The sequence below is a fragment of the Barbus barbus genome, assembly GCF_936440315.1.
Source record: "Barbus barbus genome assembly, chromosome: 29".
In the NCBI taxonomy this organism is placed as follows: domain Eukaryota; kingdom Metazoa; phylum Chordata; class Actinopteri; order Cypriniformes; family Cyprinidae; genus Barbus; species Barbus barbus.
In genome coordinates, this window is record NC_136757.1 from 16,896,464 (window position 1) to 16,924,301 (window position 27,838).

General features: G+C 38.4%; 1 protein-coding gene across 2 annotated transcripts; it reads right to left on the reverse strand.

The window, feature by feature from the left end:
* Positions 1-358: 358 nt before the first annotated feature.
* Positions 359-26,096, reverse strand: LOC306849251 (semaphorin-3ab-like). Of its 2 annotated transcripts, none has more exons than XM_079384145.1 (17): positions 25,647-26,096; positions 21,577-21,731; positions 20,683-20,745; positions 20,450-20,569; positions 19,834-19,927; positions 19,617-19,736; positions 19,273-19,418; positions 18,361-18,475; positions 11,272-11,341; positions 9,855-9,999; positions 9,464-9,683; positions 9,268-9,356; positions 9,135-9,176; positions 8,620-8,777; positions 5,356-5,417; positions 2,878-3,020; positions 359-2,796 (listed from the first exon to the last, which is right to left on the reverse strand). In XM_079384145.1, the coding sequence occupies exons 1-17, from the start codon at positions 25,744-25,746 to the stop codon at positions 2,380-2,382; spliced, it is 2,259 nt and encodes a 752-aa protein (XP_079240271.1). In that variant the 5' UTR covers positions 25,747-26,096; the 3' UTR covers positions 359-2,379. The 2 variants fall into 2 exon arrangements, with proteins under 2 accessions (XP_079240271.1, XP_079240272.1); XM_079384146.1 differs by having other exon boundaries at positions 8,620-8,774; positions 25,647-26,072.
* Positions 26,097-27,838: the final 1,742 nt, after the last annotated feature.

A 27,838-nucleotide genomic window follows, 5' to 3' on the forward strand; every position in this document is an offset into this window, starting at 1 on the left:
TTGTGGAAAATGGTCATCCGATGTCCCCTTTGAAGCACAGCCACCACAAAATCAGACTTACTTTAAAATCATTCTGAGGTTACATACAGATTTAAAATAATAACAAGAAATAGTTAAATAGCCACGATACTGTTTTGAAAACAAATCTTTGCATAGCTATGATGGGAAACACTGGCGTCTAACAATGCCTTAGAAAAAACAAACATATAGGAAATAAGACTTATCGGATAAGCATGTTATAAACTTCTGAAACATTGGTGTTTCATATTTTAGAGCAGTCACTGTGATTTATGAAAGAAATCAGTTAAATCTGTATGTGGGAGTGTGTGTGAACAAATCAAATGATCAAGTGATCCTTAGCATTTTCAAAAGTAACTGTAATTTAATTACACATTTTTTCTTAGTAACTGTAACTAATTACAATTACTTTTATTTTGTAATTAAATTCCGTAATTCCATTACATGTAACTAGTTACTCCCCAACACTGAAAGTGGAATACTTTAAGTAGTGCAATGCTGAATTCTGTTCTTTTCCTCTCAATTTCAAGAGTCTTCCAAAACACTTTATTCAAGGTTCAAAGTCCATTAATGAAAACCAGATTTACAGTTAAAGGTAAGACAAAGTCACGTTTCACAAGGTTTAAACAACCGAGGGCAGGATTTACCTCTTCATATGTAAAACATGAACATGAAACATCTATTCTACATTTTCTTTGTTAGTTTTATGACTGTTAACAACATTTGAGTTTTGTTTAAGTCTCCTGGCGAACCGAGCTGCTCCAACATATACACTGCTTCTGTCTCTGTCATGTGGTTTGGGTCTGACCGCATTTGAATTTGCTCCTCTTCTCTCTCTGTTTGTACTGTACTTTAAAGCCTTTAAATCCTTTTTTCTTAATTTACTCTTCGGTTTTCCGTCCTTCTGAATGGAGGCCTTTCAGGGCGGGTGCCAAACTTCTTGGCAGTCCTGCATCTGTCCATGTGCACAAGAAAGTAGCTGCCGTTTCAGTCCTCCATTGATCCCCAGAGAAACACATCGTTCATCATCCTACAGGATCTGCTGCATTTTGGGACTTTTGCTTTTGTTAATTCGTTTAAATAAATGTCTCAAAACCTTGAGTCACGTCAGAGACGGAATTACACCCTATTTAATTACTAAAAAGAAAATAATACCATGTACAATTTTTACACTTAAAATGCAAGACAATATAAACACAAAGCACAGAAACACAAGGAAAATAAATACCATGAAAGATAAATAAGGCAATACATTTCAGTACAGATGAAAAAGTGCCATCAACACTGAAGTCTTTTTAAACAAAGAACATTTTAAGATGCTTCCTAACTTTGGAAGATTTGTCTTTTATTCAACAGAGGATGATTTGGGGACACTCCCTTGCCTTAAAAGATTGCCAAATATGTTTAACACAGTCCTCAAATAATCAATAGATTTTTAATATTAAAGTAAACACTTCCTGACCACACCTATACCAGATCATTCTTACTTTGCTTGGTAACAATCCTTCATATGATTCAGATACTAGCTTTGTTGCAAAACCTAGTGAGCTGCCTCATTGCCTACTGGCAGCATTCTATAGTCACTGAACTCATTAAGAGATCTGACACTACAGTTTTGGACAACACACAGATATTCTTGACATGCAATGACATTTTCAGGTAGCTTGTCATAGCACGCATGCAATATTTGGTAAAATAATATGTTTTTAATTACAATGCTGTTAATAAGTTTGGGGTTAAAGTCTAATGCTCACCAAGGCTGCATTTATTTGATAAAAAATACAGTAAAATAACTTTTCTTATTTTAATTTATAAATGTAATTTACTGCTGTGATGGCAAAGCTGAATTTTCAGCAATCTTCAGTGTCACATGATTCTTCAGAAATCACTCTAATTTGCTGATTTGGTGCTCAAGGAACATTTAATATTACTATCAATTATGAAAACAGCTGTGCTGATTAATTCTTTTGTGGAAACAGTGCTACAATTTTTCGATGAATAGAGTTCAAAAGAACAACATTAGTTTGAAATCTAAATCTTTTGTAATGTCTTTACTATCACTTTTGATCAATTTAATGCAAAAAATCTTGCTGCACCCAAACTTTTGATCATTCTATATTGATACACTTATTTGAATTAATTTAATAAGATACAAGTTTATCAACATTTTTCTTTCTTCATCCCCCATCTTGCATGTATTTTTTTAAACTTGCATGCAGGCAGCTCATTAGGTTTTGAAACAAAGCAAATGTCTGTTAATATGATGCTGTGTACAGTATATGTACTGTGTATATACTGTATATTGCATGTTTTGTTGTATTCTTTTGTTTTGAGCAGCTTTTTAAACACTTGTGATTCGGTCTATGCACTCCTCGGCACCCTCTGTGCTGAACTCTGCATTCGGCTCCGGTTCTTCCGCCCCCTTCCTTTCTCCTTCTCTCCCCCTCCTCTGTGCCTGTGCCGGTCTGCTCTCTTTCTGTCCTGTTTGTTATGCTTGTGGTTCCCTGATTCCTTGTTGTTGTGACGCTGACTGAGTTCTTTGCAGTGTCGCTCCAGTTTGCCGTGGTTGATCAATGCCATCACATCCTGGTACCATGGCTGGGCGGAGACAAGGGTGGAGTGCAGGGTGGGGCTCCACACAATTAAACGAACAGTGACGGCTGTCCAGCGGAATCCATGCTCTTCAAGCTGACAATGATAAATGCCACCATGATTGAGCTCAGCCCGGGGAATGAGGATGCCCCTGTCAATGACAACCAGCTGCTCCCCAGATGTGACCTGGAAGACAGTAGGTTCAAATGTAGAGACATCTTAATATTTGATGATGTTTTTAGTGTGCATGCATGAGTGTGCATGTACCTTATGTTGCTCCAAGCTGTTCTCGCCGATGTCTTTAAACCAGGTGACCGTGGCATGGTGAGATTTGGGTAGACACTCCAGATAGGTGCTATTACCCAAGGCAACAATTTGTGTCTTCTCCTCTGCGTCCACCTGAAGACCAGCTGAATAACAATTAATAGAATAAGTCAAATGAAATGAATACATAAATTGAATGAAAGAATTAGGGCTTTCAATTACATTTAAATTTTAAATGAACAATTTAATAATAATGACAACAACAACAATTATTATAATTATTATTGTTATAGTTTTAAATAATTGTTGGCCTATGTGCATATGTACATGGCATTTTTCACATATTATTATTTTATGATTATTATTATTATTTTTAAATAATTGTTGGCCTATGTGCATACAGTGGTGTGAAAAAAAGTGTTGGCCCCCTTCCTGATTTTTTATTTTTTTGCATGTTTGTCACACTTTAATGTTTCAGATCATCAAACAAATTTAAATATTAATCAAAGATAACACAAGTAAACACAACATGAAGTTTTTAAATTAAGGGTTTTTTTTATGAAGGGAAAACTAAATCCAAACCCACATGGCCCTGTGTGAAAAAAATGTTTGCCCCCCCTCCCCCTGTTAAAAAATAACTGTGGTTTATCACACCTGAGTTCAGTTTCTCTAGCCACACCCAGGCCTGATTACTGCCACACCTGTTCGCAATCAAGAAATCACTTAAATAGGACCTGCCTGACAAAGTGAAGTAGACCAAAAGATCCTCAAAAGCTACACATCATGTTGAGATCCAAAGAAATTCAGGAACAAATGAGAAAGAAAGTAATTGAGATCTATCAGTCTGGAAAAGGTTATAAAGCCGTTTCTAAAGCTTTGGGACTCCAGCGAACCACAGTGAGAGCCATTATCCACAAATGGCGAAAACATGGAACAGTGGTGAACCTTCCCAGGAGTGGCCAGCTGACCAAAATTACCCCAAGAGCGCAGCGACGACTCATCCAAGAGGTCACAAAAAACCCCACAACAACATCTAAAGAACTGCAGGCCTCACTTGCCTCAGTTAAGGTCAGTGTTCATGACTCCACCATAAGAAAGCGACTGGGCAAAAATGGCCTGCATGGCAGAGTTCCAAGATGAAAACCGCTGCTGAGCAAAAAAGAACATAAAGGCTTGTCTCAGTTTTGCCAGAAAACATCTTGTTGATCCCCAAGACTTTTGGGAAAATACTCTGTGGACTGACGAGACAAAAGTTTAACTTTTTGGACGGTGTGTGTCCCATTACATCTGGCGTAAAAAAAACACAGCATTTCAGAAAAAGAACATCATACCAACAGTCAAATATGGTGGTGGTAGTGTGATGGTCTGGGGCTGTTTTGCTGCTTCAGGACCTGGAAGACTTGCTGTGATAAATGGAACCATGAATGAAGCTGTCTACCAAAAAATCCTGAAGGACAATGTCCGGCCATCTGTTCGTGACCTCAAGCTGAAGAGAACTTGGGTTCTGCAGCAGGACAATGATCCAAAACACACCAGCAAATCCACCTCTGAATGGATGAAGAAAAACAAAATGAAGACTTTGGAGTGGCCTAGTCAAAGTCCTGACCTGAATCCTATTGCGATGCTGTGGCATGACCTTAAAAAGGCGGTTCATGCTCAAACCCTCCAATGTGGCTGAATTGCAACAATTCTGCCAAGATGAGAGGGCCAAAATTCCTCCACAGCACTGTAACAGACTCATTGCAAGTTATCGCAAACGCTTGATTGCAGTTGTTGCTGCTAAGGATGGCCCAACCAGTTATTAGGTTTAGGGGTTTGGATTTAGTTTACCCTTCATAAAAAAAACCCTTAATTTAAAAACTGCATGTTGTGTTTACTTGTGTTATCTTTGATTAATATTTAAATTTGTTTGATGATCTGAAACATTAAAGTGTGACATGAAAAAAAAAAAATCAGGAAGGGGGCCAACACTTTTTCACCACTGCATGTACATGGCATTTCTCACATAAAATTATTTTATCATTATTATTATTGTCATGTATTTTTTTATTTTTTTTATGAATTATGAATTGTTATTAATTATTATATGCCATACACGGCATTTCACATTATTTTTTATTATTAATTACAATTAAAATTACAAATAAAATTAATGATTTATATATATATATATATATATATATATATATATATATATATATATATATATATATATATATATATATATATACACACATTTATTATCATCATTATTTTGATTTTTAATTGCACTGCATTTTTAAGATTTAAGTACTTTACATTAATTGTAAGTGTTTTTCTAAAGGCCCAAATGGTGAACGTTTATTCAACCTTTCAGTTTCCACCCAGATTTAATGAGCAATGAATGAGATCATAAAAACATAAATAAAAACAAAATTGACAGTGCTGATTCAAAGCAGGATGTTTAGCAATAGTAATTGTCTGGTTGCCTGTGTCTCTTACCTCCCTGTCTGACACACTGGTTCAGCGGGTTGCCGTCATCGTTAACCTGACGAATGTTCCTTCTGCAGACAGGGAGGAATGTTTCAGATCAGATTTATTTCAGATATCCCAAATAGCAATGCTTTCCAGTTTCAGTGTACAGGAAACGTCTCAGGTTACGTATGTAACCATGGTTCCCTGAGAGTAGGGAACGAGACACTGCATCCTCTAGGGGTCACTATGGGGAACGCCTCGGCGTGACCGGTGTCTTGAAGCATATATCTAATCACGTCAATAACTTTGGCCGGCGACAGCCTATGACGTTACTACCTGCACTTCTATAAAGTATAAAGGGGTGCCGGGAAAATACGTCATTCATTTCTTCGTCTGAAGCTTGCGTCCGAAGCATGGCACCGAACATAGAGGACACAGTGTCTCGTTCCCTACTCTCAGGGAACCATGGTTACATACGTAACCCGAGACATTTCCTTTCGAGGGAACTTCGAACTGTGTCCTCTAGGGGTCGCCATGGGGAACGGAATACCCACGCCACCATGCTGAGGGGAGTGCAAGCCAAGCACAAAAGCCAAGCACTAAGTACCAACTCTACCCGGCTAAGGGAGTTGCCCCTGGGACGGTACGACGGCTGTCAGTGACATTATCCCCTTCGACCAAAGGCCTGAGCTGCATACCCCAGAACTTACCTGTTAGGGGCCAGACCTCCTGGACCTGGACCCAGGGTAGAGCTCAAAGGCTTGGAATCAGAAGAAGAGATTCCTTTAAGTGGATACGACCAAGCGCTTAGGATAGTAAATAAGTTTTGGCCTGTCATCCAGGGGCTACTGCTTGCTCTGCAAGAGCTCGCTGAAGGAACCGTCTCAACAGATCCTTGGTAGCAACACCCTGTTCAAGTAGTATCACTGGGGATACATAGGTAGAGTGGGGCCCAAGGTGAAACCAGGGCCTGACCGACTCAAAGAATGGGCACGAAGCCGCAGCGCGTAACCCATACCGTACAGGATTTTAGAAAGACCGCAAAACACTTGGTGTGTGATCTTACCACAACGTGGCTTTCAGAAAGTGCACTTACCATAACATGGATTTGTAAACACCATCTTTTCAAATGCTCTGGAGGGAGCAGCATGCTCATAGGTGACCCTCTATAGTGAGGGGAGCAATGCTAGCTCTACCAAGACAGAGCTCTGGAGAGCGGAGAACTTAACTATCAGCATGAGAGGGAACTCAGATGCTCAGAAGGGAGCGGCGTGCTCATAGGTGACCCTCTAAGTTGAGGGGAGCAATGCCAGCTCGACCAACAAGGAGAGCTCGGGAGGGAGCAGCATGCTCATAGGGGACCCTCTATAGTGAGGGGAGCAATGCTAGCTCTACCAAGGCAGAGCTCTGGAGAGCGGCGAACTTAACTATCAGCATGAGAGGGAACTCAGACGCTCAGAAGGGAGCGGCATGCTCATAGGTGACCCTCTATAGTGAGGAGAGCACTGCTAGCTCGTCCAACAGTGAATTACAGAGCTCTGTGGAGCGGAGAACCAGACTCTCAGAATGAGATGGAACTCAGACGCTTCAGAAGGGAGCGGCATGCTCATAGGTGACCCTCTATAGTGAGGGGAGCAATGCTAGCTCGACCAACAAGGAGAGCAACCTAACAGGGAGGCAAAGAGGGGCCTAACAACCTGAGGCCGCTGAATCACAGAGCTCCGGGGAGCGGAGAACCTAACTCTCAGTATGAGAGGGAACTCAGATGCTCAGAAGGGAGCGGCATGCTCATAGGTAACCCTCTATGGTGAGGGGAGCAATGCTAGCTCGACCAAAAAACAGCCTACCAGGGAGGCAGAAGGTGACCCAACAACCTGGTATGATTGCTAACCGGAGCTCTAGAGAGCGGAGGCCTAACTCTCAAAATAGGAGAGGGACTCAGACGCTCGGTTCTGGGAGCGGCGGGCTCATAGGTGGCCCACTAGGGTGAGGGGGGCACTGCTGAGCTCAACCAACAAGGACAGCAACCTGACAGGGAGGCAGAGAGGAGCCTAACAACCTGAAGTTGCTGCTCAATGGAGCTCCAGGGGGAACAGGACCCAGTGAGAGGAGTCCTCAGGCCCTCGACCGGGAGTGGCAAGCTCAAAAGTAACCTCTAGTTGAGGAGAGCATTGCCAGGTCTGACCAACAGGGTAACTGAACAGGGAGGCAGCAAGCGACCAACTTCCTGGTGTCACTGCCACAGATCTCATAAAGAACCTCCCGCAGTGAGGTTTTGGAGCACTGCCATGTTCAGAGCGGCGCTCTCAGCCTTCGGGCTGAGGCGGTCCTTACAACACAAACTGGGAACAGGAGGTGCATAGCTAGCTCTCGCAATGAGGGGAGCGCACCCTAGCTCGACCAGAAGGCAGTGCCAGAATAAAAGGACAGTCCAGCAGCACCCAAAGGGAGACTGTCATCTGTTAGTAGGTGAACGTAGTCCTACGCTCTCCATCTTGATAGAGAGCATAGACCAAAAACCATACATGTCTGAAGAGCTATCGCTCCTCAGAGCAAAAGCACTCAGGAAGGGTTTCCGCAGAAACACCTCTCACTCGTACCTCTGGGAAAGCAGTACTCAAGCCCACTCCACGAAGGGGCGATTCACTGGTTTGACCGTAAGGACAGTGTGACTCAAATCTCAGGAATCATCTCGATGCAAGTAGCGCATCCTCGAAGCAAACACCCAGCCAGGAGCTCAGGGAGCATATCACGAAGCAATAATCTCTGAAAAAGGCTCAGCCTGAATGGAGGACCCGCAAGTCCTGGGTTGCAGCGCTATACTGGGACCTAAAGGCCAAGGAGGTTCCCGCAGAAGCCTAGCGACTTGGCTGCATGATCCAGCAAGCATGAGGCCGAAGATGTAGGCCATCATCCAGGCTGGATCTAGTACTGACAGGTGAGACCATATCCACACGATCGAGAGGGCTCCCGGAATGCAGTATAATGTGGTTATAACATGTTATAAATCATCTGTCTAATAACTGCAGACAGATACCCACATCATAATTCCTTACTGATAGGGAAATTACTGATGGGGAAGATTTCCCATTAGGTCCTTTCCCTGTTCTGCCCATGAACCGCGAATCGCAGCCAATGGGCAGATAATTCTCACCGCACTCGCAACGCGCAGCATGTATTCAGTTCCCACGACCCCTAGAGGACGCAGTTCGAAGTTCCCTCGAAAGGGAACTGCTGATGTCATGGATTCGATCAAACAAGCTGCCCATACAAGTGTGAGATGTGTGTCACCTGCGTGCAATTTGCATGTAAGGGCTGCAAGAGTGGCCGTCCCAGGTGCAGTATGGGTCTCTAGCGAGACAGCATTCGGCGCAGACTTGGCCGTACAAATCGCAGTGGAACAGACCCAATTGAACCACACCCTCTGCTGATCCAGCAAACAGCCACTGCTGGAAGAAAAACACACACGCACACACACACATACACACACAGACACATTGATATGGGCTGTGCGATACTGTTTATCGCTTTTTTTCAGTAAGTAGGAAAACTGGGCCAGAAACGCAAACATCTAAACCACATTCTCATATACAGCTCCAGAATTACAGAGCTCTTTTCATCCCACATCTTCAGGTTTCAGCGAGTGTTTCATGGAACAAATGTGTGAAAACTCACAGTTTCATTTTAAATATCTTCCACCCTCTCACGTTGCCATGACGACAAGATGGGAAGGTTTATAAAAGTGTGTTGGTGTATCTTACATGCATATGTTTGTGTATGTGTGCTTCCAGTGATGAATATGGTACCTTTTTCTTGGACAGCGTCATGGCAGTGATTGGTGACTTGTTCTGTTGAGTGAAAGGAGATGAGCAGTTTAATGCTTCAAGCTCAAAAGTTCATCCATATGAATCTGGAATGTTAAAGCTGGAGAGATTTTACCTTAAAAACCTGCAGCTGTTCCAGGGTGATCTCCTGGTTCTGTCCATTGGCTTTAGGCAGGTGAATCGCTTTCAGAACCAGGCCAGAATCTGAATACACACATACAATACACACAATATTTACAAACTAAATGGACAGGTCTGTCAAAAATTCAGTAAACCTATAGTTTACTGTAGAATTCACCACAAACACACACCTGTACCAATGAACAGCACGTCATATTGTCCATCCACCGCCTCAACTCTGTCCACAAGGAGACGGGTCAGTTTATAAGGCACGCCCACCCTGATGAGCAAGGGATGACCTCCAAGAGGATGTACTACTTCCTGCATTAAAGGATGTTTGCGGCTAAAGAAGATGACCTCATCAGGATATTCCCTTGTTGATTTGAACCCTCCATATGTGCTGCTGGGACACTGAAGATTGACAGAAAACTCAGTATTATGGTCCAGAAATTGATTTTCACCTGATTGATTTTAGTTTTTTGTCCTTTCTTTTTTATTATAATCAAAGAAAATGATTAGTATTTTAATATAGTCCATAATCATAAAAATAAAAAAATCTTCTTATCGTATGGGAACACTCACTGTGCCAGGTCTAGGATAGGGAACTCTGCCTGTATATTCTGTCCACTTGTACTGCTGACCCTCCCTATGAAGGAAATTTCCTTTAAAAGCTCTAATAATGTCCTGCATGCGGTAAACACACACAGCAGATCCATTCAAGACATTGCTGTTGGGAGAGGAAACAAACACAGAAAAATAGAAACATGAATTATTAATTGATTGAGAGATTTACTGTAAGTAGACAGGATCAACTAGCAATCACAATGTATTAAAACAACAGAATTCATCTTATTCAGTTCACCTACATGCTTTTGACCAGACATAAATCCAATTAAAACCAAGCTCTGGTGGCACAAATGAAAGTGGCACTTCAGTTCAAGCGTGAAGCCAGTCGGCAGTAAGGCACCGACTCCTCGGTGAGGGTAAAATGTCACCTGATCTGAACTGAATTGAATCTGGGTCTGCCGTGAAAGCTACAGTCTTTACGAGTCTCTGAGAGATTTAACACACTCAGTGGAACATCTCAGCAGAGAGCAATAACACTGTCACTCTTTCTATACAGCTTTTTCTATATCCATACTTCATTGTGCACTCCACCCTGTGCAACCCTCTCCAAAACCTTAGGCAGACAAACACATTTTCACAAAGATAGATGAAGGCATATGCTATTTGAGATGGCTGATATAAAATTGGTTCAACTTCTAATGTGTTTTAAACATCATGGGTGCATCATTAATGTCATCTTAGGCCAACTGGAAAGTATGACTCAGTAATACTGCAATTTTATCCACACCCTTAACCACATACACACACAGGGCTGTCATGATGTGCACGTCGCTATTTTCCATACAAGTAAAGTGAAGAGTGACCAGGGGCTGTCAAGCTCCAAAAACGACAAAATAGCATCATAAAAGTACCACTACAGTAGTAACTTGACTTTTGAAGCCATACAATTACTCTGTGAGCAGAACAGACTGAAATGTAAGTTGTTCTGTTATTCACTGAAAATCAAAATCATAATTTTCACATTTAGTGACTCATGATTGGTAACAAGTCACATGTGTAAAACAGCCGTGTGTGTGTGTATATGTGTCTTCAATGTCACATAATCCTTTAGAAATCATTCTAATATGCTGATTAGTCATATGGACTAATTTGATGGTGATTTTTGTCATTTGGAGCTTGACAGTCCCTTGAGAGTCCCTAGCCACCATTATTTTTTAATGGAAAAAAGCAGCACCAACATTCTGCTAAACATCTCTTTCATCTCAAAGGATTCAAGGACAATCTCAAGGACAAACGCAAATGATTGTTTTTTAAAGAAAGTAAAATGATTAAATGATGACAGAAATTTACTCTTTAAATGTGATTTATTTTAATGTGATTCATTACAGTGAAATGTTTAAAATCTGAATCCAGGTCAGTTTGTAAGACTCACCTGGTAGTGGTGAAGAGCCCATAGACGAGGGGGTTCTTTTTGTCCTTTCCACGCTGAATGAAAATATCCTCTACAGAAAACAGGTTTAGAATATTAAACATGCTTTGCGCTTCAGTCAATGCAAATGAGAAAGAGTGTGTGTGGTCTCTAGTTTCCTCTCAAGGCTGTATAAATGTATGAAAAGAATATTTACCTGGTCACACTCTCAAACAAATCTGTGTAACGCAGCATTTTTGTGGTTTCATTTCTGTTCACAAACACACACACATACACACACACCTATATCTTCACAATAAACTTGTGCTGTTGGAGGTATTCTAGGTGGTTTCTGCATTCTCGCATTCCAGCCATGTCAGATACGATCAAACGCCTTATCAAATCAATCACACATACACACACTCAAGATGGTGGTACTCAACTGGTTTTGCTTCAGGACCCAAATTGGTAACACTTTAGAATACTGTTCCATCATTAATGAATAACTACACAAGAACACATGAGTAATGCAATATTAGCACTCTAGTAACTATTAGTAACTAACAAGAAACTCAGATTAGTAAGTAATAGTGCTTAGTCGAATGTGGTAGTTCACCATTAGCTAATCAGTAACTATGATTTTTTCATACCTCCCTAAGAACTATTAAGAACTACTGTATACAGGTTCATACTTAATATGAATAATACGTAATGTATAATTAATTCTAAAGTAAAGGTTATGGTTACCCACTAGTAATGACTCAAGTATTACTAAATTCTTCAGAAGGAATTACTAATTATTTGGATCAGTATTCTAAAGTGAAGATCATGATAACTCTCTAGTAATGACTGAAGTCATTGTAAACTTTTAAAGTTTTTGTACGGTTTTGGTTAGTAATTCATTTTGCTAGATTTGGTAACACTTAAATCATTACTAGTGGGTTACCGTGATCTTCACTTTAGAATACTGATCCAAATAATTAGTAGTTTCTTCAGAAGGATGTAGTAACACTTGAGTCATTACTATCCAAAACCTTACATATATCTCAAAAGCTCACAATGACGTCAGTCAATATTAGGGAGTTATGATGCTTTTCACTTTAGAATACTGATCCAAGTAGTTAGTAGTTCCTGAAAAAGAATTTGATAATTCTTGAGTCATTACTAGTGGGTTACCATGATCTTCATTTTAAAATTAATTATACATTATGCATAATTCACATTAATTATGAACCTGTATACAGTAGTTCTTAGTAGTTCTCCAGGAGGATATATAAAAAAATAGTAGTTATTGATTAGCTAATAGTGAACTGCCAGTTTCAACTGAGCGCTATTACTTACTAAATCAATAATCATAGTTTCTTGTTAGGTAATAGCAGTTACTACAATGTTAATAGTGCATTAGTGACTTGTTCCTGTGCAGTTATTCATTAACAAAGGATCAGTATTCTAAAGTGTTACCCCCAAATTTTACATTGGACAATAAGTGATGGTCCAAAACAATAAAAAATAGTTTTTTAAACTATAAAAGTAAACAAAACTGTAACATGTAAATGACCATGAACTTCATATAGGCCAAACTATATGCAAGAGTGGGGTCAGTATGACTGCTTTTTTTAAAGAAATTAATGTATGTATTTAGTAAGGACACATTAAATCGATCAAAAGAATTTTACATTGTTACAAAAAAATCCTATTTCAAATAAACACTGTTCTTTTTAACTTTCAATTTACAAAAGAATCCTAAATTTTTTTTACCGTTTTGACAAAAATATTAAACAGCACAACTAGTTTCAATATTGATAATAAGGAATGTTACTTTAGTACCACAACAGCATATTAGATTGATTTCTTAAAGATCTTGTACTCTAATTTTGTTCAAATAAATGCAGCTTTGGTGAGCATAGGATAATTTTTTAAAAAGCATTAAAATATCTTAGCGGGTTTGATGAAACACACAGCCCTTGACAACAATAAAAGATATGGGGCACAACCCACCAGTTGGAAACCACAGTGTTAAACATTCACGCTACCGCGGACACGCTTTTGAAACCTGAAATAGATTTACTGACTCTTGTAAACTGTTAAAAACTGAGAACATAAACTAGATCAGTAGCCTACTATAAAATGGTTGAAACCTTTATTACACACCACTCTGGGCTAAAACCGCATACATAAACACAACGCTCCGTTTTCCCCTCATATTTAACACACAAACCAAAAGAATCCCTTTAATTAAGCATTCACACTCTCTCTTTCCCTCTCAATCCCATTTCTATCCCTCATTTCTGTTCAACCTCTCCTCCCTCTCTTTCAGATTGTTTTCACTACCCCCCTTGTTCCCTGGCTCTTCTTCTCTTTCACTTTTGCAGGGACGCTATAGTTGTGTCAATTTCATCCAACAAAAGCTTTTGTTCTCCTTGAGGGTAGATAGTTTTGTCTGCCCTGCACTTGTTGACACTTCTCTATCCTGCCCCTATCCGTCCTTATCCCTCCTAACCTCCGACTCTCCTGCTCTCTGCTCTCCTCCCTCATCCTCATCCCGAGGTAGCCAGTAGATTATGTGGAAACAGGATGGGGGTGCCAACATAGACGTTAAAATGCACACACACAGATACTGGCGGCCTTCAAAACATTCAGCAGACCACCAAGAAAAATAGCAGATGCTCTTGTGCACTCATTTTAAGATACATTTATCATCATGTGGTTCAAAAATGTAAAATAATCAGGGTGAACTCAAGAAGATTAGGTCACTTTGTGACAAAACTTCTGTATATAACCATAAGGAATACATTCCTAAAGTACTCACTAGGTTTTAATTAGTGTTTTCTATTAATCTGTGTTGAAATATATAACATTAAACTGTTAAGAGCCAATATGTATGTAAATACCAATTGTCCCTCTCTCCATCAAAAGCATATTATAAAGATTTCTGATGGATCATGTGAGACTTGAAGACTGGCTGTTGAAAATTTGGCTTTCCCTTCACAGGAATAATTACATTTGAAACATATATACAAATAGAAAACAGTTACTTTAAATTGTGATAAAATTTCGGGATATTGCAGTTTTTACAGTTTTTCTTTTTTTAAATCAAAAATCTTACCGACCCCAAACTTTTGAATGGCACTGTACACACACACACACACACACACACACACATAAACACAAGGCTTTCAAAAATAATCCATCTGAATTTCAGCTAATAAACACACCAACTCAGTGAATCAACTGAACATTATTTAAAATCCAAAACATATCATACACTAATTCATTTCAGCTTAAAAATCACAGCCACAGAAACTGACAGCATCACCTCCACACACACAAACACAGACATTATCTAAACTTATTTACACCAGACCGTGACGCATTCTGGAGCACCTTCAATCTTGCATACCAAAACACACGCCAGTCAATTTTTTTTAAAGACCTAATCTTCATCTGTTCCATATTTCTCAAAAAGTACAATTCTAACTCTACTCGCAAGTACGATGTCAGACACTGTAATATGCTCGGGTCCACTCCCTGCTTGTGAGGAGATTCATAGCAGACTGTCGTAACTCAATGGCTGGATGTCTAAGTGGTGCCCGCAGAATAACATAGGTTTCATAGACAATTGGAAGAATTTTTGGGGCAGACCTGACCTTTTGAAAAGAGATGGTCTTCATCCCTCTTGGGGTGGTGCCGCTCTTCTCTCTAGAAATATGGCACATAGTCTTAGAGTTCGTACTTGACTAACTGGGGCCCAGGTCAGGAAGCAGACAGATTGGCTAAACCGACTGTCTGCTAGCCGCCTCACGTCACAGAAGTCAGTTAATTCTAAGCACATAGAGACTCTTTCACCTAGATATCACACTATAGAGACTGTGTCTGTTCCCCGAACTAGAAAATACAGAAAACGTGGCCGCATCAGATAGTGCACTATAGATCCCCTGACGAACAATTCCATTAATTTGCTTCTATTGGAAATGGAGAATTGTATAAACTTGTTAAATCATCTAAACCAACAACCTGTATTTTAGACCCTGTTCCATCTAAGCTCCTAAAAGAGGTGCTTCCAGAAGTAATAGATCTTCTTCTGAATATTATTAACTCATCATTGTCATTAGGATATGTCCCAAAAACCTTCAAACTGGCTGTTATTAAGCCTCTCATTTAAAAAATTCAACTTGACCCCAAATAATTAATTAATTACAGACCAATCTCAAATCTCCCTTTTCTGTCAAAGATATTAGAAAAGGTAGTATCATCACAACTATGTTCTTAGAGAAAAATTATATATGTGAGGATTTCCAATCAGGTTTTAGACCATATCATAGTACTGAGACTGCTCTCATTAGAGTTACAAACGACCTGCTTTTATCATCTGATCGTGGTTGTATCTCTCTATTAGTGCTATTGGATCTTAGCGCTGCGTTTGACACTATAGACCACAACATTCTTTTAAATAGACTAGAAAATTATGTTGGCATTAGAGGAAGTGCACTGGCATGGTTCAAATCATACTTATCTCACCGCCATCAATTTGTGGCAGTAAATGAAGAGGTATCATACCAATCACAAGTGCAGTATGGAGTACCTCAAGGCTCAGTGTTTGGCCCCTTACTTTTCATGCTTTACATGTTACCCTTGGGAGATATCATTAGGAAATATGGTGTTAGCTTTCACAGTTATGCTGATGATACCCAGCTCTATATTTCTTTGCGACCTGATGAAAGTTACCAATTTGCAAAACTAACGGAATATATACTTGATAACAAAAACTGGATGACTAGCAATTTCTTACTGCAAAATTCAGAAAAGATAGAGGTGTTAATTATTGGACCAAAAACTTTTGTATGTAATAAACTACATCACTGTCTAATACTTGATGGCTGCTCTGTAAATTCTTCATCATCAGTTAGGAACATAGGCGTACTTTTTGATAGCAATCTTTCCTTCCAAAAAACATGTTTCTAGCATTTGTAAAACTTCATTTTTCCATCTTAAAAATATATCTAAATTACGACCTATGCTCTCAATGTCAAATGCAGAAACATTAATTCATGCATTCATGACCTCGAGGTTAGATTATTGTTATTTTTTATTGGGTGGTTGCTCTGCACGTTTAATAAACTCCAGCTGGTTCAAAATGCAGCAGCTAGAGTTCTTACTAGAACCAGGAAGTATGACCACATTAGCCCGGTTCTATCATCATTGCACTGGCTCCCTATTAAACATTGTATACATTTTAAGATCTTGCTAATTACCTATAAAGCCCTGAATGGTTTGGCACGTCAGTATTTGAGTGAGCTCTTATCGCATTATAGTCCTTCACGTCTGCTGCGATCTCAAAACTCTGGCCATTTGATAATACCTAGAATATCAAAATCAATATTTAGTTTGGGCACTAAATCCTATTTAGTGCCCAAACTCTGGAACAAACTACCTAACACTGTTCGGGAAGCAGACACATTCTGTCAGTTTAAATCTAGATTAAAGACCCATCTCTTTAACCTGGCTTACATATAATACACTATCGCATTTCTATAATTCAAATCCGTTAAAGGATTGTTAGGCTGCATTAATTAGGTCAACCGGAACCGGGAACACTTCCCAAAACACCTGATGTACTAGTTACATTGTTAGAAGAATGGCATCTACGCTAATATTAGTCTGTTTCTTTCTTATTCCGAGGTCACCGTAGCTACCCAGATCCAGACTGTATCCAGATCAGATGGTGGATCAGCACCTAGAGATGACCTCTACAGCCAGGACACCTAGATGAGCCCCAGAGACTGATCCCCAGTGAAGACCCTGTCTCCAAGACGGCCATCGGGACAAGACCACAGGAACCACACGAGTCCTTTGCACAATCTGATTCTGCTTTAGCCTAGATTTAAACTGCTGATTTTGTCTGGCCAGAGGAGAATGACACTATTTCGACAAACTATTTCCCCGTCTAAATACTGTAAAGCTGATATAAAGCCACCCAGCTTTATATCAAGCCAATGTAAAGCTGCTTTGACACAATTTGCATTGTTAAAAGCGCTATACAAATAATATTGACTTGACTTGACTACTCTTCTAGCAGCCTGGTAGTTCTAAACTTGTATCTGACTCATCGTATCGTCAGTTTATGCACAATTCTTTATACAATCTACAAACTCGCTATTCCTGATTAACATTCACTGACTGCAGTGTGGTCTGGCCCATCATAACTATGGCAAGATGAGGGTCCCTGATACAGGGGGAGATTATGGGAGATGTAGTGCTTTAGAGGCCATGGAGCACAATGTAAACAAGACAGAGAAGAGAATTCTTATAGATTACCACCATAGGGCAGCTAAGATGAGAAGCATATTCACATTACAGCATGCTTACATTAATCATCAGAAAAAAAAAAATCAGTCACAAGTAAACATTAAAGTGTTCTAAATACTTTGGCAGGCCAAGAAATAAACACATTTCACAAGTCCCTAACACTTGAACATAACTGTGGACATGCACTGGGTTAAACAAATTACATAAACTCAGCTGTTTCAAGATTGCCATGGCGCTGGACAATGAATAGTTCCTTTCAGAGCCGCTTGCAGATTTGATAAAGTAGCAACCAGATATGGAACCCATTCTTGATTTCTGATTATTGCTTGTTTTATATCATATTTGGGTGGAATAGTTTAGGGGACGTGCTATCTTCAATGTAGTCGTCACTGATAACTAAGATGAACATTTCAATGTACTGTATGTGCATATCTTATATATGAGTGTGAGACTACAGTAAAACCTCAGTCAGAATGAGGATTCAAGAATTGTTTATTCTATGTGAGGTCTTTGTTTACACAGACTGATTGATAAGAAACTGGTTTCTGTCTGAGTCTGTGTGTCGTGTGTGTGTGTGTGTGTGTATGTGAGTCTACTGATAAACTTTGTTCCATAAATCAGGGAAGTTTGGGCATATGACACACACATACAGCATCAACAGCATAAATTATATCAGCATAAGGTTATCTCAAAGCCTTATTTAATTTGAGAGATTTGCTTAAACTTTGATTAGGTAATCAAGTGGGAGTGAAATGTTTTTTTGTGTGTGTGTGACATTTATCTGAAGGTGTGTGTATTATTACTCACGGAGTTTGTCAAAGTGTGTCTGTATGCCGTCGGGTCCTGGTACGGAGCAAACAATACGAGTTTTCTGAAAGGTGCTCCATTTATGAACCAAACTACGCTGACCACCAATATCATTCTGAAAAAGAGAGAAAGAGACATAAACACACCGATGTAGTACATACTACAGTAATATCATGTTTTTGAGATGTGCCATGCTTTTTAGGACTTGTCCCTGCTAATCCAGTTTTTTGGACATGTGCCCTGCTAATACCATGTTTTTGGATACGTACTAGGTTAATACTGTGTTTTTGGGCATGTTCTTTGATGTCGATGTAAATACCCTATTAAATGAATATTTGGTATTCATTATATTCAATGACATACACAAAAGGTATCATCATCTGATACCATCCCTTTACCATGGTACCACTACAGTATTTTTTGTAAATTTATTAATAATTTTTGACACAAAATCCACCAGACAGAAATTTCAATGAAATAATATTTAATTTTATTTCTTCTTTGGATCTTCTGTTTGTAACACCTTTTATTTCACAAAAAATTAAGTGTATTTTAATTACTTCAAGTAACTACTATATTGTTTTATTTCTGTTTAGATTTTTATGTAACATTTTTTATTGTAATAAAAATACTTTTATTGTAATAATAACTAATAACTATATAACTAATACATTTTACTAATATTTCATTTATTTTTAATTCTTTATGTAACGCTTTTTCATTTTAATAAAAACGTAAGTATATATATTATATAATTCTGTTACTATTTCATATGAAAATGACAGAAATCCACCAGAGGAACAGTCAGAGACATATCACGCAGCACATCCTATCAGATTCACAGAGGTGGTCATACAGGCACAGGAGCCACACAAGTGCGGTTAGGCACGTAGGAACACACTATTAAGATACCTTGCAGACGCGAGCCACTCTAGAATACAGGACCTTCCCAGCAGCCCCCTCTACTTCCAGGGCGCGCTCAGTAAAGAACACGTACACCTTATCATCTTCCTCATTATCACTTTCTGACATCGCTGCAACATGTACAAATTCAGCACCTGGAGAGAGCGAGAGAGACAAAAATACAGTTAACTAACACATACATCTCTTATTGTGTAAACAATATGATAGCATTTTCTTGTGTTTAACTGCTTAACACAGTGCATCCTTAATTGCTGTCAACAACCTGGTGGGTGTGTTTTTGTAAGTGTTAGTGCTAGCTCAGGTGTATGTGTGGTTGTACATGCACATATCACCTTGCAGCCACGTAGAGTCGTATTGTTCAGTGCGTATCGCATGTCGCTCCCCCAGACTCCGAATAAAAGCAGTATCATGACTTAGAAAGTCAGATGAGATGCCAGCGTACAGCTCTCCGTCTGAACAAACATGCATGAAGATTTCGATCAGAGTTATACTGGCATGCTCTCACACAAACAGATAAACTACACACAAACTATAAACATGCTGTCTTACCTATGATGGCGGTAGCTGTTCTCTGGTGAGGGTCGTAAGGACATTTTCCCTTCCCCGATTCAGTGTCTTCATACTGCAGCATTTGTTCCTCGGCCTGAAATTCCCATTCCATTATTTACAGTTCAAATTGTTTATTTTTGCTTATACAAATTAATCCTTTAAGGATGTCTCGGTCTGTATAAAACGTTTTTATGTTAATAATAACAAATATTTAATTATTATTTTTATTCATTATTTTAATTATCTCATTAAAATATTTTTTTTTTCTTTATGAAACTTTTTTATTTGAATTAAAAATCTAAGTATACTTTAATTATTTTAATAAATACAATTATGTTTTTCTGTTTGGATATGCAACACCTTTTAGTTTAATTTAAATAATTAAGAATATTTTAATTATTTTGATTTTGTTTTACTTTTATTTGTTTAGATATGTATGAAAAACACTTTTTATTTTATTAAAAATTGTTTCGTTTTTTTGTTTTTATTATTTTAATAAATAATATTTAATTACTTTTTATTTAAAAACTACAAGATGAATGCACAGCATACTACATTATGCAAAAGGAAGAGTTTATGTGAAAGAGATGCATGCATGGGAGATGTAGTCCTTTACCCCGAGGAAGAGGTTGGTGGGGATGAAGGCACAGCGTGGGTTGAATGCTCCAGTTCCACAGGCGTAAAGATGTGTTTGGTTATACGGCTCTAACACACGCAGGAAGTTAGCACAGTCAGTCTGTGACATAAAAAGAAAACTACCACAGTGAGGATTGAATTGATTTTGTTTGTAATTAAACAGTTCAAGAACAGCTGTCTAAATAAGTTGCATTTCATAAAATTATGTTTTACCTGCAGGTTTTTTCCAGCCATGATACAGTTCTGGATCCGATCTGGGCTTGCAGGCCAGTAAATCTGAAATACAGCACACATAGATACACACAGATGTGAAACTGATCTGGTGCACAAGTGTGCATAAAAGCTCCTCTTAGTCATATTAAATGTTGATGCATATGCTGACTTCATCATGTAGCATGTGAGGAATTACAGTTGAATGCCACCCTGGCATTACTCAGATGAAATCATTATGAATACACACTAAGTTATGCAGACAATCAGGGATGGGCTCACACACACACACACACACTTACTCACACAAACTTTCACAAATACACTCACAGCAAGCAACAAAAGTTTGTTTGAAAACCAATCATCACAAAACACAAATTGTGTTTTTCAATTTCAATGCGAATGGAAAATGTTTTTTAGCCTGGAACAAATTTCTGCAGAAAATAATCTGCTAGTAAAAGCTTTCTTGTTTGATACTACAGCATGTTTGGGTGAACTAAACTATCTCTCTAAAATTCTTGTTATTTACTACTCTCAATTTGCTTTTTTCCATATAATGAAAATGAATGTTGACCAGGGACTGTCTAGCTCCAAAAATACCATAAATATACCATAACATCAGTTCATTTGATTTATATATGATATATTCCAAGTCTTCTAATGCCATATCATAGTTTTGTGTAAAATAAAAGCTGTTTATGGTGGTTTTATTGTGATTTTTGATGTTCTGAGCTTGACAGCCCACACTTTCATTGTATGGAAAAGAGCAGCATTAACATTTTGTTAAACTTCTCCTTTTGTGTTACACATAAAAAAGAGAGAGCATAATGACAGAATTTCCCTTATTTAAGAATATGAGGAATGCATGCGAACCAGTGTGTTTGGGTGTGTACATACCTTGCGGGGGGTTTGAGTAATATCATCCAGGCTGGTGGACAGCAGATGGTCTTTCATGCCGATGTAAAGATGACGACCATCTTCATCTGGCAGCAGAGAGTTCAGATCCCCAGCAGGCACAGAGAGAGACATGAGCCTGCCGCTCCGCACCAGCTCTAAGACAGAGAGACAGAGAGAAAGTGAACAGATTATTTCATACATTTCTGTTATGAGTAGACCCTCGCGGCTGAATTCGGCAAATATGCTCCATTGCTGTTTTCCATCACAAATCCTTTGTTTCTGACAGGCCAATAAAGAAAATGCAATTCGGCTTTATTGTTTTTTATGGGAAAGGAAAAAACAGAGAAAGAGGGTTTCTTTCTGCCATGCAACTGAGGGTGAATTTCTGAAGAATATCCTGGTCAGTTTTTACAATGTAATTACAATGAATGAGGCTGTCAAGATCTAAAATTACCATATCATAAAATCTAAAATCTACAACCCATGTGCTATATCCCAAGTTTTTTGAAGTTGTATGACAGCTATATTTGAGGAATAGACTGAATTAAATTAGCCTTCAGTGGAAATAACTGAAAACTCAATGGCTCAATGACTCCGTTCTATTAATTAAGAAGTCCGCTGGAGGAGAAGAAAATCAGTGAATAATGACTTAAATTTTACCTCTTTTTCTTACACAAAGCTACCATACGACTTGGAATACAGAGCATCATTCAGATGTACTCTTTCACTTTTGCATCCTTTTTAAAACCTTAAAGCTCCAGACGCAACCAAAACATCTCCTTTGTGCTCCATGGAAGACATAAAGCCAAGCCACAGGTTTGAAACAACATGAGGATGAGTAAATGATGATTGTTTTTTTTTGTGGGTAAACTATTCCTTTAAATACATTTACAGCTGTCCACCAGAGTAAAATTGTATTCTATACTTTTCCTAAACACAGTGAACTCATATAAACTCATACGTTGACCAGACAGTCTCACCTTTGGGCAGAATAACCTGTTCAAAAATATGAACAGCCGATGAGACAGACAGAGATAAAATAACACATGAGATGAATAGAATAGACAGAAAGATTGAAAACATGCCTTGAGAAAACATGCCTGAAACAAAATTTCAACTGTCACGAGGGACATGCACACAATCTGTCACAGTGGCTCCATTGCCCCCTTTCTTGGGGCAGTTGCTGTGGTAACAAGGGTGTGTATGTTTGTGTGTGTGTGTGTGTGTGTGTGTGTGTGTGTGTGTGTGTGTGCTAAAATCAATCTGACGGATTATGGGCTGGTATTCCACCTGTCTCGAGTGTGTTTAACAGGAAGTGAGGGAGATTTCATGACTAGGTGGTCTAGAACCTGGTAGCCCCATACTGTAATCAGTTTGACTCATGACCTTTTCAGCCATAAACTAAATTAGACAAACAGTGAGAAATTCTGATGGTCTTACACAATTAGTACAGCTACAATAGTCATTTTTCAGTCTTACACAGACACACACACACAAACCCTTGAGTCACAAACCCTTCTGTCCATCATTCTATGACCAGCTGAGGGTATATTTAGCCACATACAGACCTAATGCTGTATATTTAACCACACTCAAGCTGTGAGCGTGTTTCTGAACATTAGATTACCTCAGTCATGAGAGAGACAGATATAAGAAACATTAGTTAACTTATACATAAACATGCACAAGAGAGCAAGAGCGCACTAGCAACAACATATGGGTTAACAATGGTACAAATTGTGTTTTACGATTAATCGCCAACTTAATTTTATGGATACCGATATCGATTAAAACCCCAAGATCGATCTTGTACTTTATGTCTATTTCAGTGTCTGTGTGATCCTGTCCTGTAGGTGTCAGCAAATGTTTTCTGAAAATAAATCAAATTTACTGTGAATGTAAGTTCTGTATTCAATGTGATTAAAAAAAAAAACTGACAACGAAATGGCAGACTGCACGCAGAAACAGACAAGACCCAACTGCTGCAGTCCGATTCGTGAACAAATTACTCTTTCGACTCGGTTCTTTTCAAGAATAATTACGACGTACTGTTTGAATCGGTCTGAAACACTATCTTGCACTGAAACACTTGTTGTTAGCTAAAACTAAAACTGTTACAAATTGTTTTCGTTATTTGAACTAAAGATAAATAAAAATAAAATGTAAATATTAGATGAAAAGCATTCAATTTTACATGTTGCTTTTATAACTAAAATACGTTTAAGTATTAAAATGAATCAAATTAAAAATGAAATCAATATGTTAAAGAAAATAGAAATATAAAAAAGACAACAAAATTGCTAAAAAACAAAACAAAATGAAAATATAAATATTAAAACTAATTCAAAATATTAATAAATACTATAGTATATAGATAATGCTATCATAACAAAGCATTCGCTGAAAGAGATTCTTTAAGTAACCAAATTGAACATTAAATTGAATTGAATCAAGAGCTTGTGAATTAATTGGAATTTAATCAAACTGAATTAAAATGGGCATCAAATGTAATTCTTCTTCTAATCTTCTAATTCTTCTTCAAATAATTCTCTTCTACCAAAAGTGTGGATTGAGTTATGTTAAGGTATATTTTATTGGGCATAACTTTTCCCATGGTGCTAGCCTACAGGCAGACAAGAACAAACAGTCCACACTTCCTGTGCAAATTGAGTTATCAGCTATTACTTCTCAATCCACCAGCTGGCTTGTTCATATGTGTGTGGTAGAAATGTTAACAGGTGCGACTATAAGTCTGTGATGGAAGAACACAAGGCTCATGCATAAACACACAGACAGCTAAAATAAACTGGGTGAACACACAATGCTCTGTTCTGGAATTTCTCAACTCTCCATCAGTCAGACCTAACCATGACCTATGACCTGGGCTGAATATGAGTATACATCATAATTATAGCACTCAAATGCACACAGACACACACACTTGGTAGAGGTTAGAGTGCATAATTGATTGATGCTCGTGTTAGTTATAATCACACCTACTGAAGGCCAATCAACTGCAAAGACACCAATCAAAACCGACCAGCTGGAAAATACATTTTATAGATCTGCTGGACATGTCACTAGATATCTAATTTCACTTGCATCCAGTGGCACTAAATGATCAGTATGTGTGTATGTGTGTGCTACACAAGAGCTGTCATTTATCATCTCATCAGGGAAATCAAGCCAAAATGAGCTGGATAATAATCAACCACCAGCCGTTCCCTTACACAAACACTTATGCTCTACCCTTTGGGAGTCTGCGTGAATGAAAGGCTAATTGGGTAATTAAGAGATCCAAGTAAACACAACACACACATTCATACAGATGTACACAGATTAATTAAGATATGCACCCCTAAAACTTTCTAAACACAAACATTTCACACACATATGCAGAATGGTGTGACGGACCAAACGAATGTATCTGTGCAGGGTTTTCTAGGTCATGGAGAAACACACAACCAGTTTCAGTCTACACAATGTCACACATGATATACCCCTGTTGAATCACGGCTGATTACAACTGGGTTAAAAAGAGAGAAAAGAGTTTGTGCATGGAGCAAAGAAAGACTGAATGTTTGTGTGATTGTGGTCCACAAGGATAGTAAAACCTGAAATCATCCACAATGTGGGAAGAAAATTGTTTAATAAACATACTAAATAATTGATTCTGGGTGGAAAGAATAAATGCAGAAAGGTTTAATAGAAAGAGCTCAATAGAAAAGCAATAGAAGTCAATGGAAAGTCAGTAGTTTCACCTGAGTGTTGTCCTATAAACTATGCAGACCAACAGAACATGAATTTAATTAATTATGGTAACATAATTGAATCAAGTCAGAATGACTCAAGTCTTATTAATTATTTAACATTATATTATTTTAAAATAATATTAATAATAATAACAATACAACCTGAAATCATTTACACTGTAGGAGGAAAATGTCTAATAAACATACCAAATAATGTCTGAATTGAACTGTTAAATGCAGAAAGGTTTGTGTGAGGGTTAGGTGATTGAAAACACCTATATATCAACAGAAAAGTCAATGGAAAGTCAGTTGCCTCACCTGAGTGTTGGAAGTGCAGTCGTGGTTGTGATGATCTCCATGCGTCCGTTAGAGGTGCCGCCAGTGAAATTAAGCAGAAGAGAGCCAGCATCCTCCTCATGGCTGTCTGACACACACACTATGCGACTCTAGCACGGAGTAAACACGCACACACTCACTCACTCTCTCTCTCTCTCTCTGCGTGCTCTGCTCAGAAATATCACACACACAAATGGTGTCTACCTGATGTCAGCATCACACACTTCTGCGTAAGTGTGTGTTTGTGTGTGCAGTGCAGTGTAATATAATCCTGCTCAGGTCAGTGTTGCAGCAGAATCCTCTCTTGGTCTGTCTTCTGTGTTTATAATATTGCCGTCTGAATTTGTCTTCGTTTTGTTCACTCTGTTATTGTCTTGCCCTCTGCATCTTTTAACTCTTTCTGATCTCTCTTTCTCTCCTTCAGTCGTCTCTAATCATTCACTCCTTTCTTTCAAACACTCCCCTGCTGGGAAGGAGGGAACTGTCCCAACTGTGCCCACCCCTCTCTCACTCTCTCTTTCTTTCTATCCATCTCTCCCTCCTTCCCTCTCTGTGTATATCTTTTTTTAAGAATAAGACAGCTTCTGAATGTGTCTCTCTCTTAGAATTCATTTGCTTAATGGCTGTTGAAATGCCATGTTGGTTTTTTTCTCTTTTCATCTCTCACCCTCACTGTCTTGTTTATGCACACTCACTCAACACACTCCAATTAAATCTAACAGCATCAGAATTAATGGTAGCTGAATCAGGTCACAAACAATTTGAAAAAAGATAAAAAGTAAATGAGAATGACCTCACCCCCCCCCCCCCCCCCCCCCACACACACACACACAGACACAGACACACACACACACACACACACACACACTGAAGGATCATAGTTCTTCACTATATGAAAATATCACTGAGCTCATCAGAGATGCAACTGTGTGGATTTGTCTCCCTCTAGCGACTAAACGAGGATTATTGTTTAATTATTTTTTTTTTAAAGTAAAATTAAGAAAATTCTCAAATAAGACGCCACAATTCACTTAAACCCTGTACAAATTACACCGAGGGGGCTTTTATTATCCTAAAGGGAGTTATATTGTGATAATGACTGGTCAACTGTACTTTATTCTGCTTATTTCATGGCTAACGTTACTTAATAAATACATGGACATGAAATTATTGATTTGAGTTGAAATGGTTATCCTACTTGTATATTAACGTGCACACAAATAGAGCAAAATAACACAAAAAGAAGCAACAGCATTACAATATTAACTGTTTTATATAATTTTATATTGGCCAATTCATCTGCATACAGGTTGATTTTTCTATGGATAGCTAGCTAAAATACATTAGCTTCCAATTCAACCGTCAAATATAAATTCTCTTTAATCATTTAGCCTACCTGTTTCTTGTTCTTTTGAGAGATGTTTTCTTTTTTCTTCTCGAGCTTCTGTCATTAGTGCTGAATGATTAACGTTACCATTCATATATGGAAGTATCGCCAAGTCCAAAAGATTATGGAATAGTTTTGTCTTTTCTTAATGTAAGAATTCAAGAAAAGGGCGAGCGTCACTATACAGCTGGATTGAGCAGTAAGTATGCAGCACAAACTAATATACTTAATTTAACATCAAAAGTTAAGAGCATTATACAGTTTAATACTACAGTCCTATATCAATTATAGAGTGGAAATTAGAAGTAAAATGATGTCTGGCCTCCTGTCTGTTGTGCTGCTGAGAGGTTTGCGTTTGTAGCTCCGCTTTTTTATTGAATCTTTACCTTACTTTCACTCTCTGTGTTTAAAGTGATAATATATAACTAAATTCCCACAATATTTCTGGTATTATCCATCAAACTAATCGAACTAATTTGATCGTTCGCTTTTTAAAACCGCGAGTGCAGCGCATTAGCTGGTTAGCTTGTTACTCGCGTTTCTAGTTGTACACAAGATATTTAACATACATAATATGATCACACAAACAAACAATAGCCTACATGCTTAATTAAAAGGATCTTTTCGTGTCTCAGTGGGACATCGGTCCATGAAATCTAAAGGTGAATGTGCTTTTACTATATTACATGTGATTTATCGTACTGTATTGGATATGAGGGTTTATTCATGATGTTTAAGAGTTTGAACAGCATCCTCTTGGTCGCTCAGTTTAGTCCCCAGAGCCTGC